The sequence below is a fragment of the Dipteris shenzhenensis genome, chromosome 3, assembly GCF_047967505.1.
Source record: "Dipteris shenzhenensis isolate YYH24624 ecotype China chromosome 3, Dip_SZ_1.0, whole genome shotgun sequence".
Classification (NCBI taxonomy): domain Eukaryota; kingdom Viridiplantae; phylum Streptophyta; class Polypodiopsida; order Gleicheniales; family Dipteridaceae; genus Dipteris; species Dipteris shenzhenensis.
The window spans coordinates 41,415,930-41,434,928 of NC_141598.1; the positions used below are offsets into that span (position 1 = coordinate 41,415,930).

The following is an 18,999-nucleotide window of genomic DNA, read 5'->3' on the forward strand; positions in this document are numbered from 1 at the left end:
AATCAAGCTGAATTTGCCGGGAAAAGAAATAGATGATAGAGCTGGAAATTTCTGACAGATTTAAGGACATGTTCCCATCCACCACTAGAACACATTGATGAGCGTAAGATAATTAGTTCAGATCTTAAACTCAAAGAACACACGTTGCACGCCATTGGACATAGAGTTTTCATGTAAGGCTAAGTTTAGCATAATCACATGGTTATTTTCAAGAGCTTTCAAAGGAGTACCTATGAGTTCAAAGAAGCATTGCTGCTGCCATCATTAAGCATTTATTTTCTCTACTTCGAAACATTTTACTTTGCAAAAGTACACAAAAATTCCGTTAAGTAAATACTTAAGTGGTCCAAAGATTCAGCATAACTACAACCACATTTGACTCGAATCCTTTGTCTTGTTCCAGAAAAGCCTTTCCAGAAACCAGTGCCAAAAATCTCTCTTTATCATTTGATTATCATCTTGGAGTATGTAAAAGGCAGGAGTGCTTCAGCTAAAACAGCCATGTGCCTACACTCAACAAGCCCACTACAGCAAGACCGCCAGAGAAGAAGCACAAAAAGCTCCTAATGGGAGGACAAATCATCAGAACCATTCAGGTGGGGTGGTTGACAATTTAAATGCTAGATCTCATGATGAAAGAATCATGCATAAAGCTAAACAAGAGTGCTAAATGAACTTATGCATGCAATGCATTCACAAATAATCAGCTTCCAACGCACTCATTATTTCACTGCAGATCAGGCATCCCACCTGTACCAAGAAACACCAAATATCTCCGGTTTATTGTAGATCAGGTTCAAAGCATGAATTTACCTGGTTCAGATGTCAAAGCAGCACCAAACAAGCTGAAGAAAGCTACCTTCACGTGCTTAATGCCAAACTCATCACAAAGGAAGCTTTTGCTGAAGCATGCTGGTATATGCTCATTGAGAACTGGGCACTTAGTCGCACGTCGGTGTAATTGAGCGATCTGAAGAAGCATGCTTTTGTGGTTTTATCAATGTTTGATTTGAAATCTTATGGCACAGGTGCCTGTAAATGGATGAGGCAGCAAAATTGAAACTTGTTTACACCCCAACCCACATTATAGGGTTTATTCCAATTTTGCAATCACAGCATCAACCACTTCCTGTGTTGTGCTGTTTCCACCAAGATCCTTTGTTCGATGCACACCCTCTTTTATCACACCCATGACAGCTTGCTCCAGCCTATCAGCAAAAGCAGGGAACTGCAGATGCCTTAAGAGCATAGATGAAGATAGGAGCAGTGCTATAGGATTGGCTCGTTTCTGTTCTACAAGCTTCTCATTTCCAACATTTCCAGCTGAAGCTCCCTGCTCAAAAATTGCATGTTCTGCACCAACATTCCCTGCAATATGTGAAAAGATTTCTATCAAGACTCAAATGAAACAAAGTATTCTTGATACAAAAGATTTAAATGTCCTAATATAAACTATCTATTCTTTCCCAAAACTAAAGATTTAAGTGTCTAAATCATGCATCCTCCTGCATGTAATGCAAGCAGGCATTAATGTATATGGAAAGGAATTAGCTACTAAATCAAGTAGTTCAGCACAAAAGCACACTCTTACGTCACACGTGGTAAAATTTCTAAGGTTTCTAGATCAGTGTCATTGCACAACAAAAGTGATTAGACATTTACAAAATGCCTTTACTTTAGGTTGCCATGAATTTTCTTCCAATTGCTATGTCAGTAAACAATTGTCCCTGCAGATATACAATGGATGCAGCAGGCAGGCATCAGATGTCCATTAGGGAAACATGCCTTATTAAAAGATGTCACTGGTTCTGCAGGCTCTCCATCAGTTTAATACTGAGAGTCTTTTTGGTTTGGATTTGAATTCTTTGATAATTACCATGCCTTCATGGTATACTGCCCCTTCCTTGCAGCTCTAACCTCGGCTAATTCAGTCACTTTGTTCTTCAGTTGAGCTCGTGTGACCTCCTCAGCTATCCATACCTTTGTCCCTTTCAACTTACGTGATTGGCGAAGAATCTTGGTTCGCAGTTTATGTGACTTGAAAGTGATGATAGCATGTCCCTTGGAGTGTTTGATATTAGTTGCTATCTCATCATCATCTTCTTCATCATCATCCTTCCATTCAATGTTGGGCATGGTTTCTTTGACCTGTGCTAAAGTTTCACTAGAGTCCTTATCTTTGTACCAGCTTTCAGGAAGTCATTCTATCCGAATCTTCAACGAGTTTGCACATCTGGCTTCATTGAATGTCAGTTTTACTTGCCTTTGTCTCACTTCCACAATTACCTCCTTCTTGACTGATTGTACTTCAGAGTGAATGAATTCTTGAACTGTGGAGACTAGTTGAGGACTGGGTAGGAAAGCCTTACATGCCTTCATAACTTCATCTATGATTGCCTGCTAGCCAAGCCCTTCGAAAAACTGAAGTTTAGCTGTCACAGCTGCCAATTACATCTTTAAGTCACGAACCTCTTGCTGTAAGTAAAAGATCTGTTCATGGTGGCCAATGATAGGCCGATTTAAACCTCCTTTATATTATGTATGTGCATACGGGGGAGGTGTCTTAGCTGCAACTATGCAGTACTATACTCGATTAGTTAGAGCCGATGATTTGGATTTCGAGGAGAGGCTAGGCCACTCCATGCTGGTGGCCATATCTGCAGGTTCCCAAGCTAACTAAACCCCGAACTGGATGCTTGCTTGCTGAATCTGTCAATGATGATCCATATCCCGTCATTCCTGTATCTTGATCTAGGAAGATCAAAGATGAAATCCATCGCAATACTTTTCCATGGCGGTATGGGCAACGGCATGAGAAGTCCTGGGGTCTTGTGCCTATCATACTTTATCTTTTGGCACGTAAGACATTCAGTTTAACTTTTGGCACGTAAGACATTCAGTTACAAACTTGTAAATGTCTTTCCGCATCCCTGGCCAAAAGAAATATCTCTCAATGGCTTGTGTAGTAGACAAAATTACTCGATGCCCTACATAAGGAGCATGACATTCTTCCAAAACTTTGGCTCACATGTCTTGAGTCACACAAAGATTATCATCATTCATGAGAAATCCATCTTTCAATGTATACTGGCTGGAGGATACTCCCTGCTGAATATTTCTCATGGTCTCTCCAAAATCTGGATCCTGTATATAAAGCTCTTTCATGGCCTCCAAGCCTCGGTGATATGCTACGGTGAAATTATTCACTTAGGCCTTCTAGATAAAGCATCTGCAACTCTGTTCCGAGCTCTTGGAGTATAGACAATCTGAAAATGAAACATGGACAGAAAATTTTCCCTACTTTTCGGAGATATTGGTCTGAGTCAAGAAATACTTGAGGCACTGGTGGTCGGTCTTGACTGTAAAGTCAGCTCCAAGAAGATAATGCTTCCGAATATTTAAAGCATGAATAACTGCTAGCACCCAAATACATCTCGGCATGACGCAGCCTCCTGCTTTCATAACTATAATCCCACCTTCTTGATGAAGGGCAGCTCCCACAGACTCTCCACATGCATCGCAGTCCACATCAAATGGTTCCTATAAATCTGGAACAACAAGAAGGCTCGGTCGTTAGCTTTTCTTTGAGAGCATTAAAAGCTGTCCTTTGTCTTTCTCCCCACCTAAAAACTACATTTTTCTTGGTTATGTCATGTAAGGGGGCTGCTATATCAGCAAAGTGTCTGATGAAGAGTCTGTAATAGGAACAAAGCCCAAGAAAGCTGCGTACTTCATGTACCGAGGTGAGCTCTCATCATTCCTGTATAGCTTTAATCTTGGTTGGATCCATTCGAATCCCTTCCTTGGAAATAATGTGTCCAAGATAATGAATCTCGTCAAGAAAGAATTCACTCTTTTTGGCATTAATGAAAAGCTTATGATTTCTGAGTTCTTGAAACATAGTAGCCAAGCGCTCTTTGTGCTCTTCTTCTGACTTAGAAAAGACCAAAAAATCATCAAAAAAGTACCTATAAAGTGCCTGTAAGATGTGACAATCTTGTCCATCATACAATTGAAAAGTCGCTGGTGCATTGGTAAGCCCAAAAGGCATCACCAAAAACTGATAAAGTCCAAAAGTGGTCTGAAAAGCTGTCTTATGGACATCTTGTCGGTGGATCCTTATCTGATGATATCCGCTTTTTAAATCAATACGGCTGAAAATCGTGGCCCCTTTTAGTCTGTCCAAAATATGATCTATTCGAGGGATTGGAAACCTGTTCTTGCCTGCCAGTTTATTAAGAGCTCTATAATCCACACACATTCGATAAGAGCCATCCTTCTTTTGAACTAAGAGCATTGGTGAACAAAAGGATGAGGAATAGGGCCTGATAAGTCCTTTGGAGAGCAAACCTTGTACCTGTGCCATAATTTCTTCAGTCTCGGCTGCGCTCACAAGATAAGGCGGCCGATTCGGGGGCTCACTTCCGGGAAGGAGCTCTATAACATGATCTTAAGGCCATTCTAGAGAAAGATTTCCTGGTAGAGAATCTGAAAAACAATCTTTGAAAATTTCTAGAGACTGAATTTTTCCTTTTTGTAAAGGACTTATTTCCACTTGAGGTTCACTCTCTCTCTTTAACGAAGACCATATACACAAAAATTGCAGATTTTAATGGAAATATTTGATACAACTGGAATGGTCTCGCCTCTTCCCTTGACCAAAATCTTGTGTTACTTATTCCGATGCACAAAACTGATACTTCTTGTCTTAGAATCAAGAACTGCCTCCTTTCTATGGAACCACGGCATACCCAAAATAGCATCATAATGCTTGAGAGGTGAAACATAAAACTCTTCGTGGTCCACATAGTCCGGTACATGAATTCTGAGCTTTCCAATCAAAGGTGTGACTTTGATTGGATCCCCTTTAAAAACATGTTCTACATCCAAAGATAATCACAATTCTTCCGTCTTAATTCCTAGCCTCAAAGCTAGATCTTCTGAGATGAAATTATCGGTAGCTCCTGGATAAAAAAGAATTAAAGCATTTTGATTTCTTACTTTACCCCACGAGAGGCAAAGCTCTTGGTTTCTTAGTTCCGTGGTTTTGTCCAACATATCTAGGACTCCTCCCACCACAGGCTTTGGCGGTTCTCTTGGCATTTTCTGCTCCCTTGGACCCGTAGGCCTTTCGGGGCACTAGGCAGCCATATGCCCTTCCTTTCCACAATGGAAACACCTACCCTCCTTTCCGAAGGCCTCAATCTGTTCTAGAGTAAACTTTGACTTCCCTTTGAAGGGCTTGAATGGGCCCCTCCGCTTCTGAGGCTGAAATCTCTTTGAATCTTGGGTTGATGTCACAACCCTCTTGCTAGTATCCACACCCTTCCCTTTTTCTGTCATAGTGTGAAGGAGGGCTTCCCTTAGCAGTTCAACCACCACAGAAGCTGAATGCATCAAATCTCGGCTCTTCGTCTTCTTTGGATCAATGCTTACTTGAGTTCCTATGTTGGGAAGAAACCCCACTCGATACTTCCGAAGCTTCTTCTTTTCTGAGATTTCTTTGAAGGGCATGATCTGAAGATAGCTGTCCAAAACTTTTGATTGTAGTTCTTGATGGTGTCAGAGGCTGCCATGCACACACTTTCCCAAGCTATATGAACATCATCAAAGAAATTATTGGGCAAAAACTGCTCATAAAATTGCTTCTTAAAGTCTTTCCATGTCATTGGAGCCTCTTCTGCAACTAGAAGAGCTCTCCACCAAGCACTGGCACTATTTGTTAGGTGAAGACTTACAATCTTTAACTTGGACTTCTCGCGATAGTGCCTACTTTGAAGGCTATATCAAATTGACGAATGAACTGCAAAGCATTTTCAGTGGCTCCATATTTTACATTAAAAGTAGTAAACTTGACCGACTTACCGCCTTCCTTGAAGCCTCTATCTCGAGATCTGGATCTCCTTCTTCTGCACTTATGACGAGAGCGTCCTCAAGATACAGAAGAAAAGGAAGATGGGGAAGAAGAAGAAGAAGAAGAAGAAATAGACGAAGATGGGCTTGACCTGGAAGATCTCCTTCCATGCTTTCGGCTTCATATCCTATGAGGCTTCAAACTTCTCCCTCTTTTTCTTGAAGTATGACGCTTTTGGTGCAATGCCGGACTCTGGAAACACTTCCTTGAAGTATGACAATGCTTAGAGAGGTCTTTTGATCGAGAAGTGAGAGAAAGCTCTTGATCTCCCTTTTCTTTTAGTGACGTTGAAACTTGCTTGATCATCATCTCCTCGAATAGATGCTGAAATCAAGGCTTTTGCTTCAAAGACTGAAACTCTTTGATCTTTTCTTGCACAAATCCTTCGCTAAGGTTGTCTTCAGGTCTCTTAGAATACTTCTTACTGGGTCATCTAGAGGCTAAACTGGGCCCCTTGGTAGCTGAACTCCCTTGCCCTGAAACCATGATGTGGGAGATGGAACATCAAATCAACTAGACTAGACTTTAAAGCAATCAACTGCAAAGCCCCTACTCCTTTCCAAGAGGTAAACGCTTACAGATGAAGACGAGAGCCGGCCCGATGCGCAATGAAGTATGGGTAGGTGTGGCTTTTGGTAGTATTTTCAACCACTAGTCCGGGCAAAACATTCAAACAAAATATATACGATTTCTGTTACCCCTGCGCCTACAATGTCGCTGCGTATCGTGCGCCTAATGGATGTCTTTACCGAGATCTCCTGTGCACCTGACGGACATCTTTTCCGAGGTCTCCCGATATGCGCCTAACAGACGTCTTTACCGAGGTCTTTGGACCAGTGCTACCAAGGAAAGTAGCAAAACCGCACTCTGATACCACTAAAACCCAAACCAGACCTCAAGAACAACTTTCAGCTGAAATAGCAACTCACTTTTGGCACCTTGGGACAGATCGCAATCAATGCGAGACTCCTCTGGAGCAAATCGCAATACCCGAGGCATGATGTCTGGCGCTAGAAATTCCGTACACTGAGTGCTGGGAGAGAAAGGTAAGGAGCAAAACACAGCCCAAAAATAAGGGCTAGACCACCCCGAAGGTCATTATTGCAATATAATAAGGTTGTGTACAACTGGCTCTCACAAGAGACTAAACTGAGTACAATCTTAACGATCTAGAGCTCTGAGGCTCTTCTTTTATAGACTTAGCCTCCAACCCAAAAGCAAGAGCTTTCTAATAAGTTGGGGCTAGCTTTTTAGCTTTTTTCTAAGCCTATATTAGGCATTCTTTTCTCAGAAATCTGAGCTTTCCCTAAAATCAGCTTTAGGAGGCTTTTATTCGAAAGTGCGCTGGATTTTCTTGCTGATTTTGACTTGTGGGGTCCTCCATAAAGTAGGCGCCCACATTCTTGGTGCTTTTTGCTTTGTAGGACTTGCCTTTTGCACTTTTCCCTTAATTCTAGGGCCTTTTTGCACTCCTCTTGGTCCTACACAATACCACAAACAAATACCAACATTTTTAACCCATTAGAGGTTAGTGTAATGCATGCATTCTAGTTCTTGGACTATTTCTAGTCCCTTGTGGGCGTCCCCACAATTCTCTTTTTACGAATGCAAGGCAAAAGTAAAAATAATAAAACTTATTCTTGGTTAACCAACTTCACCATTCTTTGACCGAAGTCAATTCTACTGAAGATTACTCTTTATTTTCTCCCAAATGGTGACAGTTCAAGTGACGTTTAGAAATCACTAGCACAACTTGAATAATGCAAAGATGTATGCAAACTTTAAGATGCATGTTTTATGAATGCAGTAAAGGTCAAAGGTTATAATTGACAATAGAGCATACAAATTTACACAAAAATGGCTGTATAAAAGATGCAAGCTGTAAACAACTACCTCCAGGCATTACACCAGTACCACCAGCTATACCAGCAGCCGTATTGGCCACCAAGTTGCCATAAAGGTTTGGTGTTACCTGAAAACCAAATAAAACCTTTCAGCTTTTTCTCATACTGCTTTCATATTCTTATTAGAAAAATAAAACAGAAAATTTGTAAAAGAAAGGTCCAAAATAACAGGGAGAAGCAATGGAAATAGAGCAGGTCAAACTGCCTCAATCAGGTCATGACGATCAGACTGCAACGCTAGAAAAGGATTGAAATGGGCACCCGGCACATGTGCTGGCTAGTTCACTTCAAGCTAGCCTTTTAAACCAGTGGTGCGGATTATATGGCCTATTAAATGCTCCCTAGCCTACATAATATGTCACAGTAGTTAGTATGCTAAGACAGGTGGCAAGACGAAAAAAGATTGCCTTCTCTCAAAGAAAGGCTTAAAAGAAGACATAATTCTAAGAGCTCTGGAGGAGCCCTACAGGACACATAACAAAAGATTGCAGATTGAAGAAGGTTCATCAACAAAAGAGGGAGGACCAGTCCAAGCAGAAGGAAGAACCAACAGCCCATGTGGTGGAAGAGGAGTTCTTTTTGGTGGTTGCCCCAAGCACCACGAGACAGTATTGGCAGACAGTGGGATGACTGTCAGAATGTCAAGCATGCAGGTGCTCTAATTCTGATTCCTGTCTAGAGAACAGCATTTCTCACTCAGAGACAAAGATTGAGACTAAGAATGAGGCCATCAATACTGAGGGGGGGTTACCAAGTACAACTCAGGTGGAGTGTGGATGATGCAGAGCAATTTCCAGAGACGGGGAGCACACCATCAAATAGTATGTTGATGTTTGATATACGGGTGTTTGGACCAGACATAGAAGACGCCTTCGATGTGTTCCTCAATGCTCTTCCCAAGGATCAGATGGAGGGCATAGAGCACCCTTCAAGGCATGGGCTGCGGCTCACGATGGCTCATTAAGAGAGGGTTTCAGAGAATTAGGGCCAACTCTGTGTTTGTAAGCCCCCCAAATGAGGAGCGCTTGGGGGGAGTGACACCTTCGTGAAATATGGGGAGTGACACTTGTAGTGAAATAGGGGGAAGGGAGAGGCTGCCCTGTGGGCAACACACAGGCCACAACATGGACAGCAGGAGATTATCCTTGCTAGGCTCTTCAGGGCAGATCAGTCCACTGTGGGACTGTTGTGCTGCTCTTCACATACGGAGCTGTACACAAGCTATGTGCAGAGGCATAGGGGGGGTGCAGAAGGGCCCATTGTGTGGGTTCAAGAGACCCAGCGAAAAAGGCAGCCAGTGGGAATTTTATAGGCCCAAGGACACAGACTCAGTCAGCTAGCCAGCAGACTCAGTCAGCTAGCTAGCAGACTCAGTCAGCCAGTCCACAGACTAGGTCGGTTGGGCAAGGTGCCAATCGGCCTGGTTCAAGAGGCATGCTGCCCTCTTAAAGCCCCCTTTGGAAGGCAGTCATGCATTCAGTTCAGTCCATTGCAGACTGCATCAGGCACTTTAGGAGTGCCCACACACTAGAAGGGCCAGTAGAAGGCAGCAGCAAGAGTGGAGAATCAGGCATCTGTACCAGACTTCAAAAGTGCACCAAGGCACTAGAGAAGATGCAGAGAGAGATTCCAGCAGGGTGTGACTGAGGCACCTGCCGCATCAGTAGACCTTAGTTTTGTATAAGGCTAATTCGACAAGCGGGACATAGAGGGAAAAAGGGAACTGTCAGTCAGATTTTTGGCTCCTCCCATAGCCACTAAAGTTCTCAACAGAGGCATGCAACAGAAGATCAATAGAATAGGGCAGCATCTTCGAGGCCTCAGATCCAGCACTAGTGGGCAGTACCCCTGCTGACCACGTAGTGTGGTTTGTGAGTGTGACATTCTTGTTGTCTATTCCAGATCTCAGCGTGGTTTACATATACATGTATGCACGCACATCTCGGGTACGATCGACAGTTCTCAGGTGTGATCTTGTGGGCGATTCATTTTCCGCTGTGTATTCCAACATGGTACCAGAAGCTATGACTTGAGCTAGATACACACGTTAGGATATTACTCCAACACTCCCCACCAATTTGCCCCCAAGAACGAGGAATTCCATGCAATAGAGCCAATTTCCACCCAAGTATGAGGACTTCCTAGCAACAAAAAAAACACTCCCCACCAATTTCCACCCAAGTACAAGGAACAGCCAGCAAAAGAGCCAACCAAAGATAGAAAAGCTGGGATAAATTGTGTAAGGCACCATCATAGATTTACGTAATCTTCTCCTCTCGCCCTCTAGGGCCCATTTACCCTCTATTGATGTAAGGGTTGGCTTTGCTTACTCACAATTTGTCATCCTAGAGGGCAAGAGGAGAAGATTAACCCATTGTGCAAGGTAGCCTTTTTGTGCTTGTGAATTAAAATATACTTGGGAATTTATGTGAAGCATGTTATAGTATCAAAAGAAAAACCATGAGTGTTCTCGGGCACAATAAAGAATGCTTTGTCTAACGTTTCAGCACTAGTTTTCCTTCTTGGAGCTGTGATAGATGACTCTATTCCCCCGTGGGAGCGTGTACTCTCATAATGATTTGAGGTTCTGGTCTCATAGGCTTTTTGTGCCTTCTGCAAACATAAATCTCTCTCTCTCTCTCTCTCTCTCTCTCTCTCTCTCTCTCTCTCTCTCTAGCATGGGTTAGGATGCTCACTTAGTAGCACCACCCTTTTGCTCGTTGTATCGGGTTTTCTATCAGTCTCATAGACCCATCGGTCTTTCGCAAAATTTAATAAACTCTCTCTCTCGCAAACTTTAATAAACTCTCTCTCTCTCTCTCTCTCTCTCTCTCTCTCACACACACACACACACACACACATGCCCCAGTTGGGAAGATGCCTCAAAACCCCCAGTACGATGATGAATGTAAAGAGATGAGAGCTCAACTCACACGAGAGCAGGCCCTAGGACACCTGACCTCATCAAAGGCGCATCACATCTCACGTCGGATGACACGACAGAAGAAGCGGACTTTCCTCACTCACGGGATTGATGACGTGGTTGGATCCTTTCGAGGGGGAGACCGGTGATAGGATAAAATCTGAATATATTTTTCTCCACATAGATTGTGCATGAGGGTAGACACTAAACACATGATAGTATTAATTTGTGGGTTGTGTGTGAATAAGCCAATGTAACTGGCTGCACATGTAAAAGACCTTTTTATTTTGAACTTGAAAGACTAAAAGTTTTTTTGCAGGGACTTATTAGGGAAATGATGAAATGCAATGTGGTTGTACCAGACCTCCAGAGCAAGGGTATCCAATGTGTGGTCAAGTAAAAATGTTTTTTGGGTCATGTTAAGTCAAGTCATGAAGGGTTTTTTTATATTTTCCCGAGTCACTGTGGTCTTATATGTTATGGGAATTTGATGTGTTCTGGTGCCCATGTCAAGGGGCTTTTCATGTGTGTATATGGGGGAGCATGCAAGCTTTAATGTGCATGCTAATGTGTGTGGGAATTGTGTGACTAAAGGTCCAAAATGTGCATTTAATGTGATTTGGGGAAAATGTCTTGAGAGTGGTAAAATGTCACTAGTGAGGTGGCAGATTAGGCTGAGGTGGCTGGACTGATTGAGAAGGCATCGTGCTCATACATGTGGCTACGTAATAGAAGAGGGAAGCTTCTGGTTGATGAGCGAGCATGGTACGTGGAGTCTTGGGCTTGCAGATAAAGGAGAAGCGGCAGGAGATAGAAAAAGGAGGAGTCGGTGAAGAGCGGACAAGCTGTACGAAGAGCTGGTGCGATGGTGGGAGGCTCCTAGGGTGAAGAGGAGAGAGCAGCACAAGGATCGCAGCAGTGTTGATTGAAGGGCTACACTGTAGGAGAGGGATTCCGTAGATGAAAGAGACTGTGAGCGTGTGCATAAGCGAAGGGTGAGCGGGCTTTGTACGGTCTACAGTACGAGATTGTACGGTGTAGTTGTTGATTGGTACATGTGGCTACGTAATAGAAGAGGGAAGCTTCTGGTTGATGAGCAAGCATGGTACGTGGAGTCTTGGGCTTGCAGATAAAGGAGAAGAGGCAGAAGATAGAAAAAGGAGGAGTCGGTGAAGAGCGGACGAGCTGTACGAAGAGCTGGTGCGATGGTGGGAGGCTCCTAGGGTGAAGAGGAGAGAGCAGCGCAAGGATCGCAGCGGTGTTGATTGAAGGGCTACACTGTAGGAGAGGGATTCCGTAGATGAAAGACACTGTGAGCGTGTGCATAAGCGAAGGGTGAGCGCCTATGAGCAGTATGGGCTGGTACGGAATCTGAAGCGTGGGCTTTGTACGGTCTGCAGTACGAGATTGTACGGTGTAGTTGTTGATTGGTACGGGCTGGTAGTACGGTGCCTTGATTGCAGGCTGAACGGGCACATACGAGTTATTAAAGATGTCTTCTACGAGCTGTACAGAGGACAATCGTCATTAAATGCAGACTGTACGGATTACTGTGTGGTTGTACGGGCCTGCTGTCGTACGTACAATTGTACGACTGCTTGTGCGGTGAATGTACTTACACATTTATAGATGATGGTACCTGCCAGTTCCTCTTGTGAACAGCTTGTGAGCTTGGGGGTCTAGCTGGCCAATGAGCAGTGGGCTGTGGATCCGTGGTATTCTCAGGCTGACTGTTTTCTGAGTTTTTTTTTTTTTTTTTTGGAAGTTCAGCTCTGAGTTCAGTCTGTTTCGGGCTGTGTAGGCTTTCCCCTCTTTTAAAGAGTCTGGGTGTGTTCTAGTCAGATTGTGTGGGAGGTTGACTTATTACTTGTGTGCTCTGGATACCCGCTCTGAAAGTCGGTGCATAAGCTCTACCTTGAGAGCTACCACATTACAGTACTGATCCCGGGGAAGTCCTGAAGATACGATTTTGTCTCTAGAGTTGGATTCTAAAGAAGTGGATATGATTGTATGGGGTCAGCAGTAAAGTACTGAGTCATTTTGTGTTTGTCTGAGGACAGTCCTGTGTTTCTTTTTTTTTCACATCATTGTGTTGGCGATCCTACTGGGGACAGAGTCTTTGTTTTGGTGAGTGAAAGTCCACCCAAGTCAAGGAGTACTCAGTGATCTTGGAAAATGGCTCAAGATTTTGCAAGATTTTTTACCCAATGAAGACCCCGAAAAGTTTATTGAGAGTATGGAGTTCACAGCTCTTGTAAAAGACAGAAATGCACCCGAAGTGTTGCTGCAAATTTATTTTTTGGCTTGATGGGAGAAGCCCGTACATGGTTGCAGGAATTTCAGGCCAGTTTTCAAAATGAGCAAGGAGAACGCAGGAATCTCACTTACGGAGAGGTAAGAAGTGGTTTTTTAGCACAGTTTGCATGTACCAGGGATGCAGATGGAGTATGGAGGGAGTTATGTGCTTTGCATCAATGGAAAGACCAAACTGTGGATGATTATGTGAGTAGATTTATGGTCATGTGGAATAAATGGCAGTCAATTCTTTTGCCAGAAGTACCACCTCGTGTCATAAAGAAGGATAGATTTATTGCAGGATTAAAGCCTGAGATACGGGTGAAGGTTGAGGTGAAGGACCTGCCAACCTTTGAGGAAGCCGTAAGAGTGGCTAAGGAGAAAGAGAGAAAGCAAAGAAGGATAATTCAGTTGGAGTATGGCGTGCCCGTTGTTCCTCCCGTTATGGAGATGCCTGTGCAGAATGTAATTGAGCCAGTGAGGCCAGAAGAAAAGAAAGAGGGATCAATGAAGGATGAAATTCATGAAATGGCTGAATTAATGAAGAATCTCAGCTTAAACCTTATGGCAAGAAGAGAACGAGGTTGGACTCTGGGTGGTAGAGGAGTGTTGGAAAACTGAAAGGAAAGCAAAGAGTGGACACAAACTCAGAATACTTGCATTACTTGCTTGTAGAATGAAGAAGAGTGAGGTCCTTAAGTAGGCACCTCATACATGCTCACTGACATCACTGATGACCTCAGAGCTCCACAATCATCTCCTCAATCTGCTCCTAGATTCTCTCAATCATCCTATGTGGCTCTCCACCACCTAACTGTGCTTGTGGGCACCTAACTGTGCCTCTAGCACTCACACATAGAAACATAAGGTGTGCCTGAGGCATACACCTTGAGATATCCCAACAAACCCCCCCTCAAGGAAATGCCTCAGGCTATGTCAAGGATACATCTAGTCTCATAGTTTCTCATGCCATCTCATGGTGGTCAAGGATAAATCTATGGCTAGGTTCTCATGCTAGCAAGGGTTCCCTTGGGTGTAAGGTAAACAAAGAGGGATACAGAAAGACCTTCCAATGGTTATCTCCCCTGCATGTACATGCACACAGTGTCTGCAGGAGGTACCATGGAGCAAAACATACACATGGCCTACATCATAAGGTGACCAGAGGTGTTTACAAAACGCACAAAACACAATAGTTTATTTCATTCATTTTGGAGGACTATCCAGGCTGAGTACCTTGACATAAAAAAGAGAGATCTGGAGCATACATAGAGATGATTTAAAATGCATAATCTTCATGGGATGCCTCATCTTGTGGAGGCAAAATATCCATGTCAAGGCAAGGTCTTACCACATGGGCAGTGTCTAGTGCCTTATAAGATGGTACTATGATAGAACAAGTGGATCTGAAAATCATATCCTTCAAGAGAACAATTATCTTGTCATCTCCATAGTTGTGTAGAGAAGCATATCTTAGGTATCTGACCTTCATCTTTTTCTTATACTTGGAGTCAAATAAAAGTGCCATGAGAGGGTAGATCTCTGGCTTTGTAGTTGCTTCCTTTTTGGCAACCATTGTTTTGGCAATCTTCAACAAGGAAGTCAGGTTGGCATTTTCATCCTTTGTAGCATAACAAGACATTGCTTTATGTTTTGGCTTTTCACATATTTTGCATAAGCAAGCCATGAGAGGCTCTAACCTAGGTATTGGGCAGTGTCTTCTCTCTTACAGGGCTTAGAATAACAACTGAAATGCTTCAAAATATAAGCATTTAATGTAGCAAAATCTTGTGACCAAATTTCAAACAATGATGCTTCTTCTTACATGCTTCATAGAAGTGGCTAAAATGAATACTTTCCAATCAAAACCAGGTCTAGCAATTCAAAACAAAACTGAAGCCACACTTGTACTAAAGTTATTGAAATTTTCAAAAAACCAGAAATGCTAGAGTAGCATTTTATGTAGCATCATCTTCAAAAACTTGTCCAAAACTGTCAAAACTAAAAGGCTGAACTTGGAGGGCTTGTAGCTCACTCTTCAAAGCAAGGAAAAGAGGGCTTTCTAAAGCAAAAGAAAGCTCATATACCAGAGAGTGTCCAGCACAGAGGTTGGACGAAATGGTGCGCACTTTTGCCCGGGAGAGTTGCTACAGGCTGAAACTGAGTTTTGACGATTTCTCCCTCGTTACTGAACCAAATGACTTGAAAAATGGCTCAAAATCTTCGTCTTGAGGTCGCCCATCTACTCCTAAGAGGGCTCAGGCAATGGCAGAGCAGGCAGGGAGTATTGAGCAACAGAAGAAATTCGCTGTTTGGAGAATGGCAGCCACCACAGACGTTTTTTCTTCAATTGCTTGCAGGTGGAAGTTCGCCCATACTAGAGGAGTTTCCAGCTCAGAGGGTTTGGGCAATGGTCGTTTGTAGGTGGAGAACCAAGCTCTCAAAGATTTTGGGAAGAAAGAGGAAAATGGAGAAGAAGAAGATGATGATGTGGCAGAAATGGGCTCAAGGGGGATCAAATGGCTCTGATACCATGTTGGAAAACTGAAAGGAAAGCAAAGAGTGGACACAAACTCAAAATACTTGCATTACTTGCTTGTAGAATGAAGAAGAGTGAGGTCCTTAAGTAGGCACCTCATACATGCTCACTGACATCACTGATGACCTCAGAGCTCCACAATCATCTCCTCAATCTGCTCCTAGATTCTCTCAATCATCCTATGTGGCTCTCCACCACCTAACTGTGCTTGTGGGCACCTAACTGTGCCTCTAGCACTCACACATAGAAACATAAGGTGTGCCTGAGGCATACACCTTGAGATATCCCAACAAGGAGCAAGTAATGCATCCAATTCAAGTGTTCAAGCACCTTTGCAAGCCGGGAGAGGGCAGGGAGTGTATGCTCCGTATGTGCAATGCTTCAATTGTCTAGATTGGGGACATTATAGTACACAATGTGATAAGCCTCCTAGAGTTGGCGGTGATGTGTACCCACTTCCTTCAAATTTAAATGACAGGTCAACTGATCATGGAGTGGAGATAAAAGAGCCTGGACCTTCAAGTAGTAACGGAGTGAAGAAGGTTTCTTTTGAAGATAAGGGGAAAGGTAAGTTTGTCAGCGTGCTTGGATTGGAAGAGAGTGATTTGGATGTTTTGCCTCTTGGGAAGAGAGACAGGGATGAAGAAGGAGAGCCAAGTGTAAAAAAGAGTAAGCAGGCTGAAGATGTTGTTACTTACCAGAGGAAAAAGGTAAGGAAGCCTAGACAGAAGTACAGAACAGCTGATTATCCCTTGGGAAAGGAGCAGGCTGAATATGACTTGATTGCTGATTTGTCTAACAGAAAGGTGGATATTACTTGTGCACAGATGGTTGGGCTCTGTCCAAGGCTGAAGAGAGAATGGAGGAAAGCTGTAAATCCAGGTAAGAAGAAAGTTGTGCATAAAGTAGCAAAAAATATTATGTCTATTTCGGAGCTTCCTGATATTCGCCCTTCGGTGGAGGCATGGCATAAAGGATATGAGCTTGGAGAGGCATACATTGATGGAGGTGCCCAGATATGTGTGATGACTCAATCTTGTGTTGAGAGGTTGGGTTTGGAGGTTACTGATCCTTCTCACTTCCGAATAAGAATGGCCAACCACGCCAGAGTGAAGAGTTTGGGGGTAGTGAAGGATTTGGATGTGGAAGTCTTCAATGTGCATTGCAGAATAGATTGTCATGTTATGCCGGTAGGTATGGGTGCTTACCCTCTCATTTTAGGCAGACCTTGGTTGAGAAAAATGGGAGCTATTCAAAATTGGGGGAAGGGAATAATCTCAATATATACATCTAATGGTAAAAAGTGTTGGAAAACTGAAGGAAAAGAGTAGAGTGGACACAAACTCAGAATACTTGCATTACTTCTCTTGTAGAATGAAGAAGAGAGAGGTCCTTAAGTAGGCACCTCATACATGCTCACTGACATCACTGATGAGCTCAGAGCTCCACAATCATCTCCTCAATCTGCTCCTAGATTCTCTCAATCATCCTATGTGGCTCTCCACCACCTAACTGTGCTTATGGGCACCTAACTGTGCCTCTAGCACTCACACATAGAAACATAAGGTGTGCCTGAGGCATACACCTTGAAATGTCCCAACAAACCCCCCCTCAAGGAGATGCCTCAAGCTATGTCAAGGATACATCTAGTCTCATAGTTTCTCATGCCATCTCATGGTGGTCAAGGATAAATCTATGGCTAGGTTCTCATGCTAGCAAGGGTTTCCTTGGGTGTAAGGTAAACAAAGAAGGGATACAGAAAGACCTTCCAATGGTTCTCTCTCCTGCATGTACATGCACACAATGTCTGTAGGAGGTACCATGGAACAAAACATATACATGGCCTACATCATAAGGTGACCAGAGGTGTTTACAAAACACACAAAACACAATAGTTTATTTTCATTCATTTTGGAGGACTATCCAGGCTGAGTACCTTGACATAAAAAGAGAGATCTGGAGCATACATAGAGATGTTTAAAATGCATAATCTACAAACGATGCCTCTTCTTGTTGAGGCTCAACAACTGAAAGTAGATTTGCATTTTCTGTCTTTTTGGCTCTGCAAAACTTCTCATTATGGTTGTTCTTGCAACAGTGCTTGCATGGATTAACTTTGAAGCAGTCCTTTGAAAGGTGATTTGTCTTTCCACAGTGATTGCAAGGAGTATACTTGCCCTTCTGGAATTTCATAACATAAGCGGTGTCATTGCCTTTCCTTAGCTCCATATGCCTTTCTTCTTCTTGGAGAGCAGAGATAATGCCTTCAAGGTTAGGATTGGGAAGATTCTTCAAAGTGCTAACAATGTGATCAAATCCTTCAGGCATACTCTTAAGTAACACTGCCATAGCATCATCAGGAGTAATAGGAGAGTTGATAGAAGCTAATTGAGTCATAAGACTCCGCATATAGTTGACATGAGCTGCTAAAGTAGTACCACTTGCCATCTTTAATTCAAAGAAAGAGATTTTAAGTGATAGTTTAGAGATGTGAGAGCTTGCACCAAAAATCATGTCTAGCTTCTGCCAAGCTTCCGAAGGAGACTCCAAGTCAGAGATATGGTGTATATAATCATCACCCAAAGCAAGAGCAATGATACCATATGCCTTTTCTTCTCTTGCTGGATCCCTTGCCGGTTGTGTCGGTGTTGAAGATTCTCCAGCATTGGAGGCTGTAGAAGCAATAGGAGTGGGTTTGACAAGTCCCCATAAGTTCTCCCTCATTAATGCAAATTTCACCTTCATTTGCCATGTATGGAAGCCCTTTCCATTGAACTTCTCAAGATTAAATATGGTAGCCATGAGAGGGTCTAACCCAGATATTGGGCAGTGTCTATCTCTCTTACCAGGCAAAAATAAATGAAAGACTTCCAAAATATGAGCACTTGTTGTAGCAAAAACTAGTGACCAAATTTCAAACAATGATGTTTCTTCTTACATGCTTCATAGAAGTGGATGAAATAAGTACTTTCCAATCAAAACCAGGTCTAGCAAGTCAAAACAAAACTGAAGCAACACTTGTACTGAAGTTATTGAAAGCTTCAAAAGACCAGAAATGCTAGAGTAGCATTTTATGTAGCATCATCTTCAAAAGCTTGTCAAAACTGTCAAAACTAGAGAGCTGAACTTGGAGGGCTTATAGCTCACTCTTCAAAGCAAGGAAAAGAGGGCTTTCTGAAGCAAAAGAAAGCTCATATACCAGAGAGGGTCCAGCACAGAGGTTGGACGAAATGGTGCGCACTTTTGCCCGGGAGAGTTGCTACAGGCTGAACCTGAGTTTTGACGATTTCTCCCTCGTTACTGAACCAAATGACTTGAAAAATGGCTCAAAATCTTCGTCTTGAGGTCGCCCATCTACTCCTAAGAGGGCTCAGGCAATGGCCGAGCAGGCAGGGAGTATTGAGCAGTAGAAGAAATGGCGAAA

The 18,999-nt window shown here is 43.1% G+C and overlaps 1 protein-coding gene across 1 annotated transcript in view; it reads right to left on the reverse strand.

Annotated features, from left to right (window-relative positions):
- Positions 1–424: 424 nt before the first annotated feature.
- Positions 425–18,999, reverse strand: part of LOC147903821 (isocitrate dehydrogenase [NAD] regulatory subunit 3, mitochondrial-like) — a 60,324-nt gene continuing 41,749 nt past the window's right edge. Inside the window, exons 3-4 of the mRNA XM_087401464.1 lie at positions 7,808–7,886; positions 425–1,368 (exon numbers count right to left, since the gene is read on the reverse strand). Coding sequence (XP_087257590.1) covers positions 1,094–1,368; positions 7,808–7,886 — 354 coding nt within the window. The 3' untranslated portion in view covers positions 425–1,093. The remainder of the gene's footprint in view (positions 1,369–7,807; positions 7,887–18,999) is intronic.